We start from the raw sequence: 21,390 nt of genomic DNA, 5'->3' as shown, positions 1-21,390 counted from the left end.
CCTGGCACTAAAGCTTCAGGTTAGTGACCACAGGAGGGGGGACTTGAATTTGGGCTGTGTTTTCTGGACGAGGAGGTGTGGGAGGAGGCATTTAGAAAGCATGGCTGACATGCTGGGAAATCAAAGGGCCGGGAGTGGCTTCAACATTATTCCCCCCCCCCGGCCCCCCCAATTTGCTAATGCTCCCGACCAGCTCTCTGCTCCGGCAGCGCCAAGAAGGGCGGGGTGGGACAAAGAAGATGGAGGGCAGCGCGTTTTACGGCGCACCGGCTCCCCGGGCAGCCTCCTCTCCTCCCGCTGGGCTCGCAGCCCCGGCGGGGGTAGAAGGGAAGGGTGTCCGCAGCCCCCGGGGTGTGTGTGTGCGTGCGCCTGTGTGTCGTTTCGCAGCGCCCCGCATCCGCGGCCGCCGCGTACCCCCTCCCACCCCCGCCCGGCTTCGCAGCGGGGCGGGGGAAGGGGCGGCGGCTCGGGGGCGGCGGCGGGGCCGGGCGGGCGCAGCGGGCCGGGGCCGGCGCCCGGTTCACCACACCCCCCCCCCCCGCGCTGCAGGACCCGCCGCCGCCCGCAGCGCGCGGCGGCCCCGCGCCCGCGCTGACGTCTCCGTTGCGCCACTTTGCATATCGGCCCCTCCTCCCCTCCCCATTGCACGGCGGCCGCCTGTCGTTTGCATCCCCGCCAGGCGCTCAGCCAATGGCGCCCCGAGCTGCGCGGCCCGCCGCCGGGGAGAGGGAAGGGAGCGGCTGGCGGCGCATGCGCCGCTGCAGCCCCGCTCCGCCGCCGCTTGTTGTTGCCGGCGGCGCTCGCCCCCCTCCCTGCGCGGCCGGGGCTGGGCTGGGCTGGGCTCGGCTGGGCTGGGCTAGGCTAGGCTGGGCTGGGCTGGGCTGGGCTGGGCTCCGGGCAGAGGGAAGAAAGGGAGACGCGCAGGGGTGGCTGCTTCTCCCCTTCCTGCCATTGCGGAGAGCAGGGCTCGCCTCCCCCGCCGCGCCGCGCCCTCCCCGGCGGACCCCCCGCTCCCCTTCCTTGTGATCGCATTGATTGGGGCTTGGGGGATTTATCTTTATTCTATTTTTTTTTTTTTTTTTTTTTTTTCCGGTGGAGGGGAGGTCGGGGAGCGGTTGCTGCACGGGAGACAATAGCGATAGAGCAGCCGCCCCGCTTCTCCCCCCCCATAAAAAAAAAAAAAAATTAATTATTGAATAAATAAATCGGGGAGTGATCTCCCGAGATGTCTTATCAGGGGAAGAAAAATATTCCACGGATCACGGTGAGTTGAGTGCACGGGAATGAAAGCGGGGCAGGGGGAGGGGTGCGCGGGGATTAAGCCCTTTGTGTGCTCGGCGAGCGGTGGCAGGGGTCTGTGGCAGGATAATGGGATCAGGCTCTAATGCAGCGCTTCCTGTGCCGCGGCGCGGCTGGACGCCCGGGCGGGGGGGGACGGGGGGGGGGGTGCGCGGCAGTTTAAGCGGGGCCGGGAGCGGCTCCGTGGCGGGGCGGAGAGCCGCGGGGTGCTGAGCGGGCGGCGGAGCGAGCGCGCCCGGCCGGGAGCGGGGGACGGGGGGCGGATTTCATCGGCGTCGCCCGCGGAGCTGGGGCCGCGGTAGCGCTGCAGCCGGGAGAGCCTCGGGGACAGCGGAACCGCCGGCCGGGGGGAGCTCCCCCGCCTGCCGGGTTTGTGGCCGGGGGGCGGCTTCGGGGCGGATGGGGATAGAGCCCCCCGCAGCCCTCCTGCCCCAGCCCGGCAAAAGGCGGCTCCGGGGCGGGGGTGTGTGTGTGTGTGTGTGTGTCGGCCGGAGCCCCCTGCCCCGGCGGGCTGGCGCTGGGGATGGAGCAGGATTTCCTTTTCTTCCCCAAGAAGCTTCTGGCAACGCGCACGTTTGAGTCCACTCCTCGATGCAATCCTGGGGGAAAAGGGCAGGAGCCGTTATATAAACCCCTCCCTTGATGTCGTTGTTGTGGGAGCCGATTTAGGGCAGGTATTGCAGCTCCAAGGATCCTAACTTTTCCTTACGTAAGGCCAGATAATTCGCATCTAACGGACTGTTACAGCCATTTATTTTTTTGACACAGAGTTGTTCATTATTGGCAGCGGCGCAGCGGCTCCTTCTCCCAGCCCCACGGACACACCCATCCTAGTCCTCCTTCCTCAGCCTCCGAGGCAGAGAAGTGAGCTCTGAAACAGAGCTTTGAAGTGTGACATTTGTGCGGGAGCCGCTGGGCTGCACAGTTATGTTTTAAATGACGTTTAGGAAATGCAGGGGATGCACAAAACTGGTATGTGATAAATGAGCATCCTCTTTTGTGTTTTTTTTTGTTTTTGGTTTTTTGGGGGGGGAATAGTTTCCCTCCAAAAGTCCAATGGTAGAGAGTTTAAAAAGATGCCTGTGTTTAAATAACGATGAAGGTTACTGCTGGATTGCTGTCACGGGCCAAAAGTAGTATGACGCATTTTTCTTATGACTGAATGCTCTGATTTATGTTGTGTGCACCCAATGCAATTCTCTTGTAAAGATAAGAGAGAGAAAAAATCAGATTCTGGTCTTATTTGCTGTTGTATAAACCCGGAATTGACCTACTGAGACTAATGCTTGAAGAAGAAGGATAATCAATGTCTAGCTGTCCTGTTTTGACTGCATCAGTAGGATAAATATATACAGATTTAGTGGCAGACCCTTGCAGGGTTGCAAACTGCGTGTGCTTTTGTCTCCAAGGTGCTTGAAATGAGCAGAAGGATTCGCGCTGATTTCAGAGCCTACCGTTCAGCCGCAGCAGGAGACCTGTTTACTAGCAGAAGCATTCAGAGCATCATTAAAATGGTCCAGGCTGCATTTTTGTTGGTCGCTATATATATATACACATTTTTTTTTTTTCTTCTTTCCTAACTGGTGCCCAGTGCATTAGGACTTGGGCTGAGAGTAACATCAACGGCCAAACTAACCGATTTCAGCAGTAGCTGGCCTTTTTAATAGCACAAGGAGTCTGCACTAGAGGTGGGCATAAATACTGCAGTGTTTCTGGAAATGGTAAACATGTAGGACAGTTTGCTGTAGAGGCTGGCATTGAAAGACAAGTGGGTTTTTCACGCCCCAAGTTAATTCATTCAGGCTTATTGGCATTCACAGCAGATCCTAAATTTAAATCTTGGGGTTTTCTTTCTTTGTTTTTTAAATTGGTGGTGTTATTCAGGGAGACTCTCCATTGCAGCAGTAGGAGGAAGGAGAAGGAAAAAAAGGAGGGGGAAGGAGAGACGCTTAGCATCTCATAGACGTTTAGCAGTTATATAAAAGATGGATATAATGGTATAAATCAGTAGCTGATGCAATTCGTGTAGCCCTTTTGGCGTTAAAAGAGCCATGTCAGCTTGTGTCAGCTGAGAATCGGGTGCTCCAACTCTTCAGTTTTATTATAAGCTCTTTGGGGAAAATGCCTGATTCTTCTGGTGGACCAGCAGAGTCCCAGCTCGAAATAAGGGCCCTGAGCAACACTGTCGCTGTCCTATATGTATTTGCTATAAGTTCAAGGCACCACCAAGTTACAGTCCTGCTTTCTACCCCTTCTTGAATTCAGCATTTGGCTTCACCAGCCTGGCTATGCTGTTCTGGTATAGCTTTGTTCTCTTACAAAGACATTTTTGGGAGGAGGAAAGAGAATCTGAGTAAGTACAAGTGCAGATATAAGAGCCAAGGTGTAGTTTAAACTGAACGCTGCATAACGTCTATGTGCTTTGCTTTAAATAGATGCATCTGTAATGTAGGGAATGAAGGAACCAGAGGAACATCGCAGTCACTTTTAACTTTCCTCCCCATCCAGAGCTCTGTAGGGTGTGTTTCATTCTTGTTTATGACTACTGCAAAAAAAGATAAATTTGTTTTTGACCTAAAATCTCGCAAAAGTGAGATGTAACCTGGGCTGCGATAAAAGCACATCGCTTGATAGCTGCCTTGTTATAATTACCTTTCTGTTCCTGCCAAACTGTCTTCTAATTGGAGGGAATTCTATTAACTGTTTTTTAAATCCTTCTCTTGGACTTAGTTTGCTAATATGTGCTTATTTCCATCTGATGATGCAGTGGTGCTCTGGAAAGGCGGTAGAAGTATCCACTGCATCGAAACATCACTAAGTTGGACAAAATGAGTTTGTTTGTGTTGTGTAACCCGTGGCAACAGACTTTTGGTCCATTTCCCTGACAGCAGTTGACTCACAGTTAGCCGTGACTCCAGTGTGTGGGTGCATATAGGAAATTTTGCATACGACCAAGGCAGAAAAAATAGAGATGTGGCTATTACGCATCCTTCAAAGTATTATTTAATGCTTTTGCTGTAGGTGATGGTGGCAGACTGCAGGTATGAGTGAAGCTGCCAAGTAGACAAGCCTGCTGGAACTCAACTCCTTTCCTGTTCTGATTTTTTTGGATCATTAGTGTGATGAAAGGTCTTGCAGATGAAATAAAATATTTTATCTTTCCAGTTGAAAGTGCAGCAATTGACTTGTGTTTTGACATGCGCTTTTGAATAATGCAGAGTTTGTTTCCGTCTCTACTCTTTTATCTCTGAAGTGACACTGCAGACTGTCAGCTTTCTCACAGAATAATTATGTATTGTTGTATGCTTCTTTGTTGCAGAGTGATCGTCTTTTGATCAAAGGTGGTAAAATAGTTAATGACGACCAGTCTTTTTATGCAGACATTTACATGGAAGATGGGTTGATAAAGTAAGTGAAGCCTGATGCCATGTTGTGATTGGAAATGTACAGAAATGTACTGCAGATTGGCAAGGAATCCCTTAGTCTCAGTGAGCTATATAAATTGCAATGAAAAATGAGTATTTCACGTATATGCTGGTGTTTGATGGAGGAACTTCAAAAACAAGGTGTTGAATTAAATAAACAAATGGGCCAAAACCCCACTGTTATTAAAGCATGGGTCAAAGGAGGTACTTACATGTGCTTAATTTTAGCCATGTGAATAGCCCCACGCTGAGATGACACATATGTTTGAAGTTACCTGTGTTGTAACATTTTACTGAGTTATGACTTAAGATATTTTGAATCCGGAGTTCAGCATCCTAGTACAGTTAATTCTCTTTTAGGGTAGGAGGCTGGACTTAGGTGACCTCTTGAGGTCTCTTGCAGCGCTGTCTTCTATGATTCTATGATACGAGGATCAATCTAAACCCCCTTAAAGTTAATAATGATCCTGTAGTTTAAGGACTGAGGTTCAGACCTCTTTCCAGCATGCCTCTGTGTTTTCAGTCCTGAAACATGTGTTTCTGGCACATTAAATATATTACAGATTTCTTTGGAAAATTACTCGTAGGGAAAAATGGACGAGCCAGAGGTTACAAACAAGGAATTTTCCTGTTCTGGCTAAACGGTCAGCACATGTGCTTTGTTAATCAAGGTTAAAAGTTAAAGGAGCCAGCCAAAGACAGCTAATTAATCGCAGTGTGTCATCCACTGTTGCATTTTTAAAAATACATCAGTGAAGAACTAAACTGGAGAGGGCTTTGGGGGTCTCATCAGGAATTTGGTAACCGATATCTGCATGGGTTTATATTTGTGCAGGGACTACATGATATTTATGCATGAAAAGTAGACAATATAGAGGAAAAAATTCTTCCAGTGCTCCCAAAACAGTACTAACATCTAAATGGTTGTTGGATAGCTAGAATCAAGTGTTGAACTGCCACTTGGCAACCCCGGTCCCGTCCCAATAAAGCTGCGCGCAAGGCTCTTGCTGTGTTTGGTGCAGCGATTGTCTGATTATCTGCATGGTCCCTTCTCCAGCTGTCTGCCAGTGTGGCTCCTTCTTTTCCTTCCTGTTAAGTCTAATATTGCCCCAAGGTCCTGAAGTAATTGCACACTTTGCTCGCAATTATGCAGCTGCTTCAAGGGGAAGCATAAAATATTATCAGCTATGCATGCTGATCCTGTACGTTGCTTTATATGGAAAAAGAAAACACTAGACAGGTTAAGTAGCACGAGGGTGTATGTTTACAGGCTGTTTGCCTCATCTGATGTTTGTGTCTGACTTGCTGTTTGAAATGTGTTTACCCAGGCAAATAGGAGAGAATCTGATTGTGCCAGGGGGAGTGAAAACTATTGAAGCCCATGGCAGGATGGTGATTCCTGGAGGGATTGACGTTCACACCCGCTTCCAGATGCCGGAACAAGGGATGACATCTGCTGATGACTTCTTCCAAGGGACCAAGGCTGCGCTGGCTGGGGGCACCACCATGATCAGTAAGATGGCTGGTTTTTCTCTACCAAGAAAGCTTTACTTTTTTCTTTCTCAGATAAGTACAGAGACTGTGGGCTGTGTAAGTCGTGTGATACTTTGGACCGGGTATCGGCAGTGGAGGGTTTCCGATATCTGTCTAGGTTGTTGAGAAAAGCTTGTGTAGGGGTGGGAAAAGGGGTGGAAAATCAAGACCCCAGGATTTCCGCATCTTGCAGCTGTCAGGCATTTCACTCATCCTTTCTGTTGGCAGGGTTTACCTTGCTGCTTGTGTGACTTTGCCAGATTCTTGGGTCTGCTCCTAATGAAACCAGTGTCACTTTGACCTCTGGCTTCAGTATGAGCAGCAGATTCTCCACATCCCTGTGCCTTGGTTCCCTTTCTCCATGAAGTCTGTGACTCCAAGAGGCTTGTACTCTATCATCTATAGAGTTCAGCCTTTCTGGAATAGCGGTTGCCGCACATACAGAGAGAGGAAGGAGAGGTACTTCATACGGGGTCGTCTGAGGACGGATAGGTGTCCATCATATGGTTCACACCTAGAAGCTTGATGCCAGTGTACTATGTATCTTTGAAAATTGGGCCACTTATTTAAGGATTTGCACATGCCCACTTATGTATGCAGCTTTAGCACCAGGATTTTTGTTAGCTTTGTTCCTTTTGTGCTCATATCCTCTTTTGGAGGAAGAGAGAAATCGGGAAATGAAAATATCTCAGAATAAAAAGACAGACTGACCGACTGTTCTGCTGACACCAGGATTAGACACTCATGGTGTTCCACTCTGGCTCTAAAATGCCTCATGAATGACTTCCAGGCTATCTGTCCTCGCTTGTGTTGGCTACAGATGTTTGGCTTGTCAGAGCCAGGACCTTAAAACTCCATAAGTGAGTCATTGTTGTTAACCTTGTTTGAGCTAGAGAAAAAAATAAAAACCTCTGTTGCAGTGCAGCTGATCACGTGTAAACTGTAACACAGCGCCCTGGAGTCTGTTGCCGCATATGGGAATCAAGGATAAAGGTGTAAAGTGATACAATATCTGAGCATCTTGCATTCTTTCATGTACTCTGAAGTGCTGCCATTTCACAGGAGGGAAGTTAAGGTACAGAGAAATAAGAGCATGGTTCAGAGCGAGCACTAGTGTCTATTGTCCGATCCGGGGATATAAAGAGATCTTAGGCACAGCCAGGAATCAGCCTAACTCTCCTCAGTTCAAACCTAGCTCCTTATGGACTAGAACATCCTCATCTCTTAGAGGGTGGTTATGAGCAATCTTTGATCCCTGGCCTGGTGGGCGGACTTGGATTGATTGACATGGAGGTTGGGAGTAGGAGCCAGTGGTCCAAACACAGCTAGGCTGTCTGTGTTTCAGAAACAAATCTTTTTCTGGGCCTGGACCTTGCAAATAGGTTGTATCTGGCCTATGAACTTGGTCTAATGCTTCAAATAAATAACCATAAAATAACCCGGGAAATTATTTTTCATAATGTTATCACTTTAGAGTATGAAGTTTGTGTATGAAGATAACCTCACACATACGGAGAACGTAAAGTGAGAGTGTAGCTGTGGATGGTCTCATTGTGCATACTAATATCCAGTTTTTCTTCAAATTTTGGCTGTCAAGTTAAATTAATAACACTGAAATGGTATTTTCTTTTCAGCTTCAGTTCATTGACTTTGTTTCATTGGTTGTTCCCTTGTTATTAGTACACCTGGTTCACACTTGAATTACCATTTTGTTCTTCCTTGTTAACTTGAATTAGATCAAAATAACATTCTCTGTCGTCTGCATCTGAGCTTTTACCAGCGTTATTTCCCCCAGTGGCACTTTTTAAAACATTTTAAGCAGAAATTGCTTAGGCAAATTTTTCTAAAGTAGCTCTTTACTTTGGTTGCCCAATTTTACCTGTGCAGAGCCTCATACTTCAGAAATGCTTGCACCTTTCCGTATATGTGTAGATGTATATTGCCTTTATGACTGTAGTATCTGAATGTCAAACTAATGGTGTTCGTAACGCATCTCTGAGTTAGGGAAATTGGAGGAGAATCCCCCATTTTATGACTTCTTATTTTACAGCTGTGAAAAATTAGTACAATGTAGATTATGACTGTGGGCAAACCATGTAGAGGAGGCCGGTGGCTAAACTTGACCTTACTGCCTTCCTGAGTGTCTCGGATTAGGATACCAAAATACACAATCACCTCTGAACAAAAAACATCTTCCTAAAATGTAGCGGCAAGGACAGTAATTGGACTGCTTAGGATGATGGAGAGACGTTTCTGATGGGCGGGTATCAGCAACTGGAGCTGAACAGTGGAAAGCAGGATAAATAATTCAACTAGACTTCAAAGCTTTGGAGACTCTGCTCTGTGTCAGCTCAGCTGTTCTCTTCTTAGCAAAATTATACCATTTGCAAAAATGTTTTTCCACAAGGAAGCATGCAGAACTGCCCTCGTGAACATGCTCTTGGTGGGTGGCCTTTGGTTTTTCCCGAAGCAGGTGGGAGTCATGGTTGATTGCAGCATTGTTTCTTTTATGATAAATAGGACAACGTTTAGTGAACTAGATTCATAATATCACAAAAAAATTGCAGCCTGAAAATGACATGCTAATGTTTATGTCATTGTATATTTTAAATACTGTGCCTGGGACTTTTCAAAAGAGAATATCCTCCTCTCATGGAAATGTGTCTAGCTGTGTGCCGCCGTTCTTCAGGCTTTTTTTGGAAAAGCTAGCCTCATGGATGTGAGCTTTGTGGAAAAAAACACCCATGTTTCTTCATTTGTGCTTTAAGCAAACTTTGTATGATTTATTTACAAATACCTTTAGTCCATCTGTTTTTCACTTTTATACATAGCCCTTGTTTTGGGCAAGGAAACAGGTTAGTCGGCTTCATGCTTCAATTTGTTTCACATTTTCATGCAGGAGGGCACTTTAAGGCTGTTTACTTTACAATCATTGTAGGGGAATACTTGTTTTGTATACATTTTTCAGTGAAATTAAAACAAGAATCTTGGATAGGTTTCTATTGATTGTTGGTTTTATAAAAACTGTGGGTGAAATCCTGGCTTCGGCAAAGTAACAGAGAGTTTTGTCATTGACCTCAGCAGTGCCAGGAATTCACCCTGTATGTCTGGTTTGGTTTCAGTGAACTTCATTTTCAGCTCAGGTCAAATTCAATATTGTTCCTTTAATTCTCATGGCAAACACATCCAAGGGAAGCGCACAGGAATTCAAGAATGTAACCTATTGTTTCCAAGCTCTGTTCTCATTCACTTTGGGTTCCCCTTTAAAGTAAATTCATTACTACAGCATCAGAGATAGGAGAATCCGACTCTCAACTGGTATCAAATGGAGTAGCCCCATTTTCTGTGTGGAACCAATGGAGATTTATCCTGGTGGGAAGCAGATGTGGCTCCAATCCAGTGCTTCCCAACTCGTCCACTGGTCAGCTGGAATGAGGGAGAGTGGCTGGCGGTGATGATCTGAATTAGCCCTTTTCTGCTGTACATCACCTATGTTCCCATAGGGCTCTCCAGTCCTTGCTTTCCTGAGCCCTCCCCTAGGTTGCTTCACTCAGGAGTTAGGGCTGAGTTCTTTTTCTAGCTACTCGTTCCACGGAGGCCATCTGAACAGGAATTCCAGTTATGATCCTTCTGTCTCTACCCTCTTCAGTGCCAAAGGCAAGACTCCAGCTGACTTTGCTAACGTATGAAAAAATATAGTTGGTTTTGCTGTGCAGAGCTGAGAGGTGAAATGACGTATTGTGATATGATTGTTTGTTTTTCTGAAATGGCAATTTGCATGATCCTTTCTCTGTCCCTACCTTAAAACAATATTAGCGTGGGTATGTCAGCCAAGGATGAACAGCACTGTGCATATTTTAGGATAACATTACTCTGTAAAAAAACTTGGATTATCGCCCTTTTAAAATGTCAGAATGCAGTGTTTGGGCATTAAGTTGAAGGGAGGATTCCAGGATGATCCACAGAAGACTTTGGAGGAAAGAGGAGTATTAGATAGGCTCCAGCTCATTCAGGGTAGCTTGCCTAAGCTCCCCTGTATTCCATGGAAAGAGAACAGTCCTTCTGGAGTTTTGGAAAAGGACTCCGTCTGAAGTTGCCCTTTACAAGAGGCTCTTTCTCATCTGTGGAGCCTATGGAGCCACAGTTTTGTTGAGCTAAAGATGGCGTTTTTGAGTTCCTATTGTCCCAACTTGAGATAGGTTGATGTCCTAGGATATAAAACAGTCCCTGGAGCTATTAGAGAAGGAAGACGTCACTGCTAAGAACAGGGTGGTCTCTCCAAGTCTTGCGATGTTTTGGTTGCTTATTAACTATGATGGGTGAAATCCCCATCAAAATCAATGGTAAAACTCCCCCTGATTTCAGTATAGGCAGGATTGCCTTTCACTGCTCCTAACCCTTCAGAAAGGATGAAGCTAAGCTGTGTATATTTATTGGCTGTCTGATCCTCTAGCCTGTTTAATGTCCTACTGAGAACTGCATCTATCCAGGCCAGCTCCCACACACATTTCAGCCCCCCCCCCCCCCCCCCAAAGACTGTGCTTCTTCCTGGCTATCTGCTGTCCTTGAGTGAAATTGCTTGCTGACATTGCCTGTGTTGACTCAGTCAACCACTGTTATAATCATAGAGAGAAATTACAGTGAGAGAAATTACAGCTCTTTCTGGCTTGCTGACTTGGAAGCCAGCTGCCTTTTGAACTTGACTAGCAGTTATCCTAATAACATGGAGAATGTACGCTAGGGATATGAGCCTTTGTGTCTTGGGAGGTTCAGAAAATGAAGGGGAACTTCAGATGGGCTACAGTCTGCTTCCTAATGCTTTACCCTGCTATTAAAGAGAGAGCTGGTGTGCAGGATGGCAGGGATTTTCAGGAGTGTGTTAGCTGCTTAGCTCCAATCAATTTGTGGTGAGTTGACACCAGGTCTCCTAGGTCATCCTGAAGATCACCACCTTGCTAGAAGGAAATGTTCCCGGTCTAATATTCTTCCTCACCTCTCAGTTTTTGAACTGAGCGTGACTTGAGAGAATGGAGCTGCCCCAAAGGAGATCAGAGTCTAAACCGCAACATGAGCTTAGAGTAGGGTTTAGAAAAGGACTAGGCAGTGTTCTGGGGCAAGGGCAACTTGGCATGGGGTGGTATTTAGACACACCAGTGAAGACTAGATCATATTCTACCCTACTGGGTGCTGCTACTTTATATTATCGGAGTTAGCCCTATCCTGGAAGAGAGCAAGAGTCTAAATGGTGGGCAAAGGAGGAGGACAGAAGCAGAGACACAGAAGGAGGTGGCACAGCAGTGGTTGTGCAGTAACTTGTGGCCGAGCTGGAAGTATAGAACCAAGCATTTTGAGTCCAAGGGCAGTGACCACAGAGCTGCAGTGTCTCACCAAGTCTCTGTGGCTGTGTGTACACAGCACTGCATTGTTCCGCAGACACCAGCCTGAATTTTGTTTCTTTTTGCACCCAGTAGCAGAGATAAAAGAGGAACTGTGCGGCTGGGGACTAGCACTTCAGACGGGCTGCGTTGGGGTGTATGGCTTGTTTCACTTTCTAGCAGCTGGCGGTGGTTCTTCTGCAGCAAAGAAATGTTTAATTCTCTAGAAATGTAATGAAAATGTCCATTTGCTCGTATAAAAGATTATTGGTGATTTATATAGTAGAAGCTTCCCTTGAACTCTGTTATTAAGAGAATGACATTACCATACAGGAGCGCAGAGTCCCTCTGGCCCTTTCTCTCCTCTCCCCAGCTCCCCTCGGTGCCTTTTATACCCCCACACTCTTCAGCCTCTGCACTGATTCACGCTAAATCTTGTTCGCTTCACTGACTCCCAGCTTCCTGCTGATGTGTTTGTTCCTTTCATTCAGAGTGGGCTTAAAATCATTAATGAGAAAGTCGGTCTGTAAACAGAGATGGGCACTCCCCCGTTGCGAGCTACTCTTCTCAAGCTTTTAAACCCCTTTAAGTCCATTAGGCATCTCTGCCTGCAGTAGTGTGTGCAGCTACTGTACGGACGACAGCCTGCCTTGCTGGGGCCGGCGCTGCTTCCAGCCATCCCTGCAATGCTGACTTTCTGCTGGATGGGATCGCCTCTATTGTTCTGATGGCGTTTCCAAAGGGGTCTCGTTGGAAGTGAATGAAACGAATCTGCCAAGCCCTTGATGTCTCTTGCCAGTTAGCACAGAAGGAAACAGCTGTTCAGTCCTCAACATACGTTGTGTGTTATTGTGTGCATTTTATTTTTTTTTCCCTTTGGGCTGCAACTATTGTTTGTCATCTCTTTGCCGCTGAGAGAATAGGCCCCTGCGAGGAATAAATGAGGGCTTTAGGAGCTGTGTAGCTTTGCCTGAGGTTATGCAGGAGGCCTGTGATGTGATAGTGTCTTTAACCCTGGCTGTCAGATATTCAGGCTAATGACTGCCTACCAGCTGGGCCATCTTTCCTTCTTAGTGCTGAAAGGTGAAATCAGCAGTGCCTGGTTTTGGGCTGGAGTCCTGTGAAACCACTGCAGTCCAGCGTGGCTTGTGTGTAAGTCAATCAGCAGACTTTTCCCTATTTTCCCATCTTCTGCCTTCCCCAGCGCTGCTCTGGATCCTGGCCCTCAGTCCTCTCCCAGCCTTCTGCCTCTTTAGCAACACTTGATTTTTTTAAAGAGCAGGTGAGTGGAGCCTTTGCTCCGTTTCTGTTTTGCCCCATTCTGCTCTGGACCCGCTCCACCCCGTCACTGCAGAGGAAGGAGTGGATGGAGGCTGTCCCACACGTGCTGGAGACGCTGATTTAGTTATGAACAAATGAATGTTGAAATGGCAACATCACTGACAGTGCAGCCGTCTTCCTGCAGATGTGACTGACCTAGATTTTTCCATGCATCTAAAAAGAGGGATTTGGCACTCACTCAGGAGAAATAACCAATGTTGCCTGTTTATGCAATAGCATTTAATACCTCTTATTCCATATAATGGTTGGGATCAGTAGTGCTGCTTTCCCACTGCATGGAGAAGAGTTCATGTTCTTTTGTTTGAAGGGCTGCTTTTAAATGCTTTTCTTGCTTTCACGTGTCCAATGCTCTCATCCCCAAGTCTCATGCCTCATGAGGCTTGCCTTCACGCAAGGAGAAGTAAAGAGCTAACGGATATCACCAATGTGTTGCGTCTTACGCAGCCCCTTATATCAATGGAAAATGCATGTGGTACTTTGAAGGGTGCAGGTGTAAAAGTTGGGTCCTCCAGCTAAAGCCTGTCCACTGTAGATGGAAAAGCAATCTTAAAAAAATAAAATACAATTATCCACCTCCATTAATGTAACATCATTAGCTGTGTGTGATAGGTTTTCAGGGCATGTGTGTTAAATCTTGCTAGATAACCTGTCTTAATCACCTTCAAGTTGAGACAAGGTCTTAAAAGAAACAGTAGGAAATGCTGCCTCCAGCTCTTTTCTTGGCTTGTTTTTCTGGGCACGGATTTTTGCCTTCCTACCAGTGTTCAATCCCTTGGCTACTTTTAGCTTCCCTTGAGCTTGACTCAGCAGAAACCATCCTTGTCAGACATCCTTGTTTTAACTTTCCATGTTGGGAATTAGCTTTGCGTGTCAGGGGAAGGAAGCAAGTGATGCCTGAAAGAAGTGATGGCTAAAACTAACTGCAGTATTTCTCACTTAGGGTGGATTCGGGCGTGTGCTGTCTGTAGAGCAGAATTTGACGTCTTGGGTCAGCAGTCTTTTTCCATCTTCCCTTCAGCCACTATGCCTTCGGTTCATAGATCCCATCTGTTTCTTAGAAACTGGATTTTTTTTAATCTTTCTGGTGAGAAGGAGAAATGTTTAAGGAATACAAATTAGCTCCTCCTGTCTAGCATGCTTTAATCATGCTTATAAATTGCCAGTTGTTACCAACTTGGGGCTGTGCCTGCATCTTTGCACAACCCTAACTCCGTGGAAGCCATGTGCGTTTAAAAGGAATGCAGCGATGGGCACTTAAGAGTTACGGCTTCTGGGAAAACTCTTTTCTTCCCTTGATACACTACAGTTAGTGTTAGGACTACCTCTGTGACAACGGGTATGTCATTTAATTTCTCCATGCTAGTTGCTAGCTGTCCATAATGGGAGGTGGCTTTGTTGCTGAGGGGTTGTAAACTTTAATTCAAATTAGTTAAGTTCACCTAGACCCTCATATTATAAATACAAAGTGATTATTTTTATGTAGAGCGGCCTGAGAGCCCGACGTGTGAAACACTGGATGCCACCTAGCAATGAGATAGTCCCTGTCCTTCCCAGCTGGGAGCCGCGCAGATGCAGATGCCCAGTCCCTGCAGCTCACCATGCACAGTTCTGGTTACTGTCAGGATATGAATAAAAGGAAAAACCCTGTGTGAGGGAGAGACGGAGTGAGCCCTGTGTGCGAAAAGTGCTTTTGGCTTCCTGGATCCTGAAAGCCTATTCTAAGTAATAGGAGGAACCGTTAGACTTTAACATGCAAACGTTAACTGGGAAATCTCTCGGTGGCTTTTCAAAGCCCATCAAAAAGGGCCGTGCTTTTGGAAGTTCCCCTTCCTGACTGCTTCTAGGGCATATTTTCACCAGATTGCTTTGTTCCTGAAAGCAGTTACATATGTGCAGTGTGTATATTTTTGGAATCTGGGGGACTCTGTGGTGTTTTACATATGAATTAAATTCCCTGGCACAGCCTGCGGGCAACGTGAGCTGGTAAAGGAGTTCCTTGAGAACGATCCTGTATTATTACACAGCACTGCTTTTGTGCAAAGGAGAAGGGGGAAGGTTCCCAAAGCATAGCACAGCAAGAGATAGTGTAACCCAGTATTCCTTCAAAAATCTCATTCCGGAAATGCGTGTCAGTTAATGATACTTTCCAATAGACTTTTCTTTTATTTCAGATAAGATTTCTCCGGATTTGTATCAGTGTCCAAAGAGAAGAGTTCAGCTACTGATGGGGTACAAAGTACTTTTCAGACTGATGCGCAGAGACTTTTTATCCACTGTGAATTGAAAAAGTTTTGTAAAGTCTTTGTAGCACAACGGTAGCTGGAGAAAAATATAGATGTGCAGGATGTTCTTACATGAAGCAGAATTAGGCCATGGTACCAAGACCAGAGTTTGCTTCTGCTGCTTTGTGAAACAGTTAGTCCTTTTGCTATGCAAACACTCTGTAAAGGGGGAAAATGGCAGCTGTATGGAAATGATTCACACCGAGCTGTCCCGCAGCATGGATCCAGGGGCAATTCAGGCTATTGATCAGTCTGGCTTTCGTGTTTAAGACGGGGAATTAAGTTGAGGGCTAGAATGTAAGAGTTGCCTGTAAAAGCTTAGTGCATGGAAAAAATAAAAGGCAGCATCTTGTAGGTATGAGTTTTCCTAACCAGTTTGCTGGAGGGGTTGTGAATTGGAAGAGCCACAGGCTTAGTGTCCATCTCTGGGTTGGCCAGATCAGGCGATGCCCAGGAGCGCATCCTTTTCTACCTCAAACACGGTGCTTTGTGCCCCGAAACAAGGAGGGGTTTCATGGGCCTGGGAAGATACCAGGCTGCTTCAGAGGCCAGACAGGGCTATTTCAGAGCTGGAGGAAGGAAAGTCGGCAGCTGGGGACTGTCACAGAATTCCTATTTAAACTAAGGATGATCTAGTTAGGGCCTCCTACAGGTTATTATTACAGCAATCTCAATAGCTATTTTTGCAGACAATATTAGACTTACAAAGTTGATAGAAAACTAGCAGACAGCTAGGTGTAGTCAGAAAATTGATGTGTGCAGTGTGAATGTGCTGCTTGATCTCTGTCCTACAATAGGTTTGTTAGAAAATAGGTTCTGCTGCACCTCCACATCAGATCCCACCACAGTTTTCTCTATAGACATTTGGATCTATTTCAGTCTTCGCTTCCTTGCCTATAGTTCCGTCTGACAGTCATCAAAGTCAGTGGTTTAACTGAGAACAGAATGGGGACTCTTAGTGTCTTACCAGAAGTGGAAGTGGTACGATGGCGATTGATGAAAACCTTTTCTTCAAAGCATGATGTCACTTCATCACAGCCACGAGAAGAAGCGTCTGGTCCTTGTCCAACGAGAGGAGATGTTTATATGACAAATACACAGAGGGAAAGGACAAGTTCACCAAGCAGATATTCTGCCCCCCTGATTTCCCTCACAAGCTATTTAAAAAAAAAAAAAAAAGTAATTCTCTAGAATCAGAACTCTCTGCATTTAATGTATTTTGTTGGGGAAAAAATTCATCTTTCTAGTCCTGAAAACATAAAACCCTCTCAGAACCATCACAAATTTCCATTGTAAAAACTCCCGTGCTGCTGTTGTGTTCCTCTTCATCTCCAACACCACCCTGAGACAACCATGGGCAATGAAATAAAGCTGAGAAGCCAAAATCTGGTCTTGGCGACGATGGTGCAAATCCAGAATTGTTCCAGCTTCCTGGCTAGTGGAAAAAGCCTGATGGGCAGGGTATATCTCCACTGACCTGAGAGGGACAGAACTGGCTTACGGCACTTGATCTTTTGTCCTTTTGTTTCTGATCAAACTTTTGCCCCTTGGATGTGTTGTTATAGTTGTGTTTTGCCTTGACTTGAAATCCATGGCTACAAACAGAGGTTTTCTCAATCCCATTCCCTCAAGGTTTAGAGGCCAATTTATATGGAAGTCTTTGAAGTCCTGTGTACTTTTTTTCGTGGGCTTCAAGTGTGGAGTATGCCTAAAAGAAAGAATAAATCTTGGAATCACTTAAATATCTCTTTTGAACTTGGCTCCCTGCCTCCTCTATCATGGTGACCTCCTGAGATACAAGCATAGCTTGGATGTACAATAAACCTGTACTGTAAAGAAATGGAGCCTTTTTTGATCTGATCTAATTATGTAGTCATTCCAGCTGTTGAAGAGGGTTATTAATTACTGTTTGGACATACAGACCCCTATTCTTTATGTTTGTGTCCAGCTGGCATTAACTTATTAATCATATTTTGGATCTAATCGGCTAAAAAGACAAGTGAAATATCTGTATGACATCAGTGAGGGAATAACAGAACATCGCAGTCTGAAAATGTAATCAGTGTAGCACAGATACATCTAATTCTTCTGAGCCTGGTCCAGCTTCTGATTCTCTGCATGGAGTCTAGTAAACTGGATCTAAACTGACAGAAAACAACATGCGATGTCATTTAGCCTGCCTTTTCTTCTGTTAGTTTGGCAGACACATACAAGCGAACAGTCCTTGTGTAGTTGTGTTAGCACGGTAAATGCTGTTCTGTGCAGAGCATTGTTACTCTTCAGAGCAATCTCTGTATTTCAGTATCTTTTCTTGGGAGAAAAAACCCAACAACAATAAAATAACGTGGGAATAAATCCCCAGAAATACGCAAAGCTGAAATCTGGCTGCTGGATCCAGGATGTTAAGAAAATTCTTCACATGGCTTTTCGTTACCTTCAAGTGTATCAGCTTAGGTATGTCAGATACATGAAATGGTAACCTTAAAAGCGATCTTGTACCTATCATTTCTTGTCCTAGATCAAAAACGTGACCCAGAGTGTGGTTTAGAGGAAGAACTGGGTATGAAATGGGAACATATGAGATGTGAGGCTCTTTTAGGTTACTTGATTTGGGATTTTTGAGCTCAGAAGAAATGCTGAGGTCTCTTTCTAGCCTAAATTGATGCAGAGCCGGTGAGCTGGCAGTTGTGTTTCGATACTTCAAGCAGAAGTTTTGTTGCTGGGAGGCTTGACTTTTGAACAACTTTGTTACTGGACAAGGCAGCTTTTGGTAGCTCAATTTCTTGACACATAAAAGAGTCATAATGATATATAACCCATAGTAGAAGGGATCATGGTATTTAACTAGCTGAGAGTTTGAAGTCTCTGGATGAAATAAGGTCTGTGATTATGGGATAATCTTCTGTGAAGCTTGGGTCAGTCAAGGGCCTGACTTTCAGTTTACATATATTGATTTTGTTCCACTCACTTTCATAGCATTACTCCTAGTTCATACCAGTGCCAGGAGAATACTACTGCAGCCATAGAAGTCTGGAGTTGTTACTAGTCTAAGCAGGGAGCTGTGCAATTACCAGGGCTGAATTTAATTACAACCTCTCAATAAAATGGCTTGTGACAGAATGTACAACTCAATAAATTCACCAGATTTCATCACATGCAGTTGCTGTGAAGATTAAGTAGTATTAAAAAGGCAGATGTGTTTATAGTGATCAAGCTGCTATTTAAAGTTTTGGGTAGGGAAAATCTGCCTGCTAACAGTTAAGCTTAAATGTTAAGGATTTTCACCTTATAAACTCCTCTTAAACAATAGGCACACTTAATGCTAGTAGGAGCAGGAAATAATGTGTAAAACTGCAGTTTATAATAGCAACTGGAACCCTGCATACATGGTTTTATTACATACACAATTTTTGTAACATCTGACCCTAATTCACGTTTATATTGTCTGTATCAAATAGTTTCTCTCTTTCCTGGTAGTGGTGTTCATTAGCTGAAGACCAAGAAAAATTTCGTGCATGCTTTAGATGACACGTAATTAAACCAGCTGAAAAAAACCTTTACAGGGGAAAGCTGGAACCAAGGGCTATAAATAGAAACTCCAGGAAGGGGTTGTTAGCAAGCCAAGGCCTGCTCAAATGAGGGAGGATGCAAAAAAGAAAAAAATTGAACATGCCACAATACCAGGAAGCTATAAAACCCATTAATCCCCACCCATGAAGACATCCATCCAAAAAGTAAAGTTTTGTTTTCAAGGCAAGGCTAATAGCTGAATTCAGCTCTCCCACTGAAGCAATAATTTCTCTTGAGCTTAGTGAGGGGTCAAAAATATAAAGGCACAGCTCTTAAACTGCATTTTTTTGAGAGCTTGAAAATGCCAGAGAGAGATTATATGGGATTTTTTTGGCTTCAGTCTCAAAGCATCCTGCAGGCTGTTGGTTAAATTCCCCGGTCTTCTGTGTGTGATCCCTCATGCCCATGCAGAATAGCTACCTCCGTTCTCAAACTGGGCACTTGTTCAGGGCCTGAGTGAGAGCTGCAGATATCCCCCCGCTTCAGAAAAGCTCTTAAGGACCAGAAAGCCACAGTGTATCCGAGTGTGTAAAAGGAAGCCAAGATGTCATGCAGTATTTTATAAAGCCGCTGTTTAAAGCTGAGATCGGCACCATTTTAAGTGTGCTGTGCAGCTAGCGGGTCGGTATGGTTTTAAAGTAAGGGACAAGATGTAACAGCTGAATGAAGGACAATATGTTTAAAGCCAACCCTTAATACCTGCACTGACCAGTGATGTGATTTGTAAATGCTAGTGCTTTATGGTGCTTTATAAACTGATGCTGTCACTTCTCCTATCCTACTTAGATTTTTTTCATGCTTTATGTTAAAACAATACTACTTTATTTTCCCCATACTTGGAAAGTTCCCTTTAAATCAATTCCTCTAAGTTTTTGCCTTTCCCTTTCATTTAACACTGAGTGCCTGGTGCACTGGTAGTTGTTATCTCTCCCCCACAGCATTCAACCATTTCAGCTCATTGGATGCATAACACTTCAGCGTGGCTGGATGCCAGCTCCGGTATATTAAAGCCACACAGATAAGCTACAGTGGTTAGTGTTGTTGTCTCACTTCAGCTTATTGCCTTTAATCTTGAGCCGATTAATCTGTCCAAGGAGGAGCGAAGGATCATGAGCGAGACAGGCAGAAGAACAGCCGTGGATGATGGGTGGGTGGGAGCTGAAATACTTGGAAGCAAGAGCAGATGCACCTTGTAAGCAATGTGAAACTGTATGTAATGATGGGAGAGCAAAACCAGGCACATCGGAGAGGAAATTAAGACTCTTAGTGATTGTGGCTGGAACAATCATGGCATGTGGGTATGCAGGTGCTTAAATCCCACTGCCTTCCAAAGGGAATTGAACGCTCAGTTTGTCTGGGAAAAAGATAAACAGACTATCCAGTAATTTTGGAATCTCGTCAGTGTTTTACCAAGGGGAAAATTAGATAATTTGTAAAATACAAAATCCTTTTTTCAATTTTTTTTTTTAAAAAAGCAGTTACTTTGCTGATGTGAACGGGCTTGCTTGCTTCTAAGCCATAGGCTGTTGCATTTTAGATTCTGTATCTCAGAAGGTTAAAAGATAAATCTACAGAATGTTTTCTGTTCATAGCTGAGAAATCACTGTAATCCTAACCTTGGCTTTGCCATGGAACTTGCTGAGAGTGTATGTTAAATAAAGAGAAACATTAGGATTAGGCCTGAAATTCACTCTGATTCAGGGAGCCACTACAAGGACCACAAGCTATTTAATTCCTCCTTTGAAGGTTTCGGTACTGATGAAGTGATACTTAAACGATCTTTTCCTTTTCTCTTTTTTTCTTCGTTTTGTTTCTGTTTTTGGAGCAAGCTTTGAGCTTAAATTGAGCTGGCAACTTCCTTTTCAGACCTCAGCAGCTGACATCATTTGTACAGCAATAATCAACAACAGGAAGAAAACATCTGGGCTTGGAAGCATGAAGAGATCAAGGCTGTAGTGGTCTAGAGAATAAAGGGGTGACAACAGTCTGTGTTGCAACAGTTTGTCTTGAGTGCGTCCTGCAGACGTGAGGCCACTCCAGTGGCTGCAGGAATTGAACATTCCTGGTTTCCGAGATGAAGGAACGAAAGATGGGGCAGTAAGCTGTCGGGTTCCCTAGAGAGAAGTGGTTCAGTGAGGTCAGGACAGCACACTGCTTTTCGCATGGGAAGCCTCTGCGGTAATCTTCACGGCTGGGTTTGCTGCATGCTCTGGTGGGTCAGAAGGCCTTGTGTCCGTGGTCCTGTGGCGGATCATACCCAAGGGTCATCTTGGGAACCTAGGGCTGTGGGAATGCAGAGGATGGAGCTTTCATCAGCTGCTTTGTACTGCTCCGAAGCACAGGGACCTTAAAGAAAAAGGTTTTTGTTTTACTGTGAGCTTTTGAGCTGTGCCTGAGGACTGGGAGGAGAACTTCCTCTGAGCTGCATGTGGGCGATTCCTATCCATACCAATAAGCAGAAGTAGTTGCAATGCTCAGTTCTTTTAACAGCAGGCAAAGAATCAATGTTGACTTTTCTCCTTTAAAGGATTTAGGCTCATTCTTACTTATTTGGGCTCCCAAAAA

General features: G+C 45.2%; 1 protein-coding gene across 3 annotated transcripts in view; it reads left to right on the top strand.

Moving 5' to 3' along the window:
* The window catches only part of DPYSL2 (dihydropyrimidinase like 2), a 56,456-nt gene that overhangs the window by 11,218 nt on the left and 23,848 nt on the right, over positions 1 to 21,390 (top strand). For 2 of the 3 annotated variants that reach the window (XM_076359048.1, XM_076359050.1), the window contains exons 3-4: positions 4,619 to 4,707; positions 6,053 to 6,237. In XM_076359048.1, coding sequence (XP_076215163.1) covers positions 4,619 to 4,707; positions 6,053 to 6,237 — 274 coding nt within the window. Of the gene's footprint in view, positions 1 to 899; positions 1,265 to 4,618; positions 4,708 to 6,052; positions 6,238 to 21,390 lie in introns of those variants that run through there. The other variant, XM_076359051.1, reaches the window with a different exon arrangement.

This window comes from Aptenodytes patagonicus, chromosome 24 (assembly GCF_965638725.1).
Source record: "Aptenodytes patagonicus chromosome 24, bAptPat1.pri.cur, whole genome shotgun sequence".
In the NCBI taxonomy this organism is placed as follows: Eukaryota; Metazoa; Chordata; class Aves; order Sphenisciformes; family Spheniscidae; genus Aptenodytes; species Aptenodytes patagonicus.
Note: the sequence above shows the minus strand (reverse complement) of the source record. Positions and strands in the feature narration are given on the sequence as shown.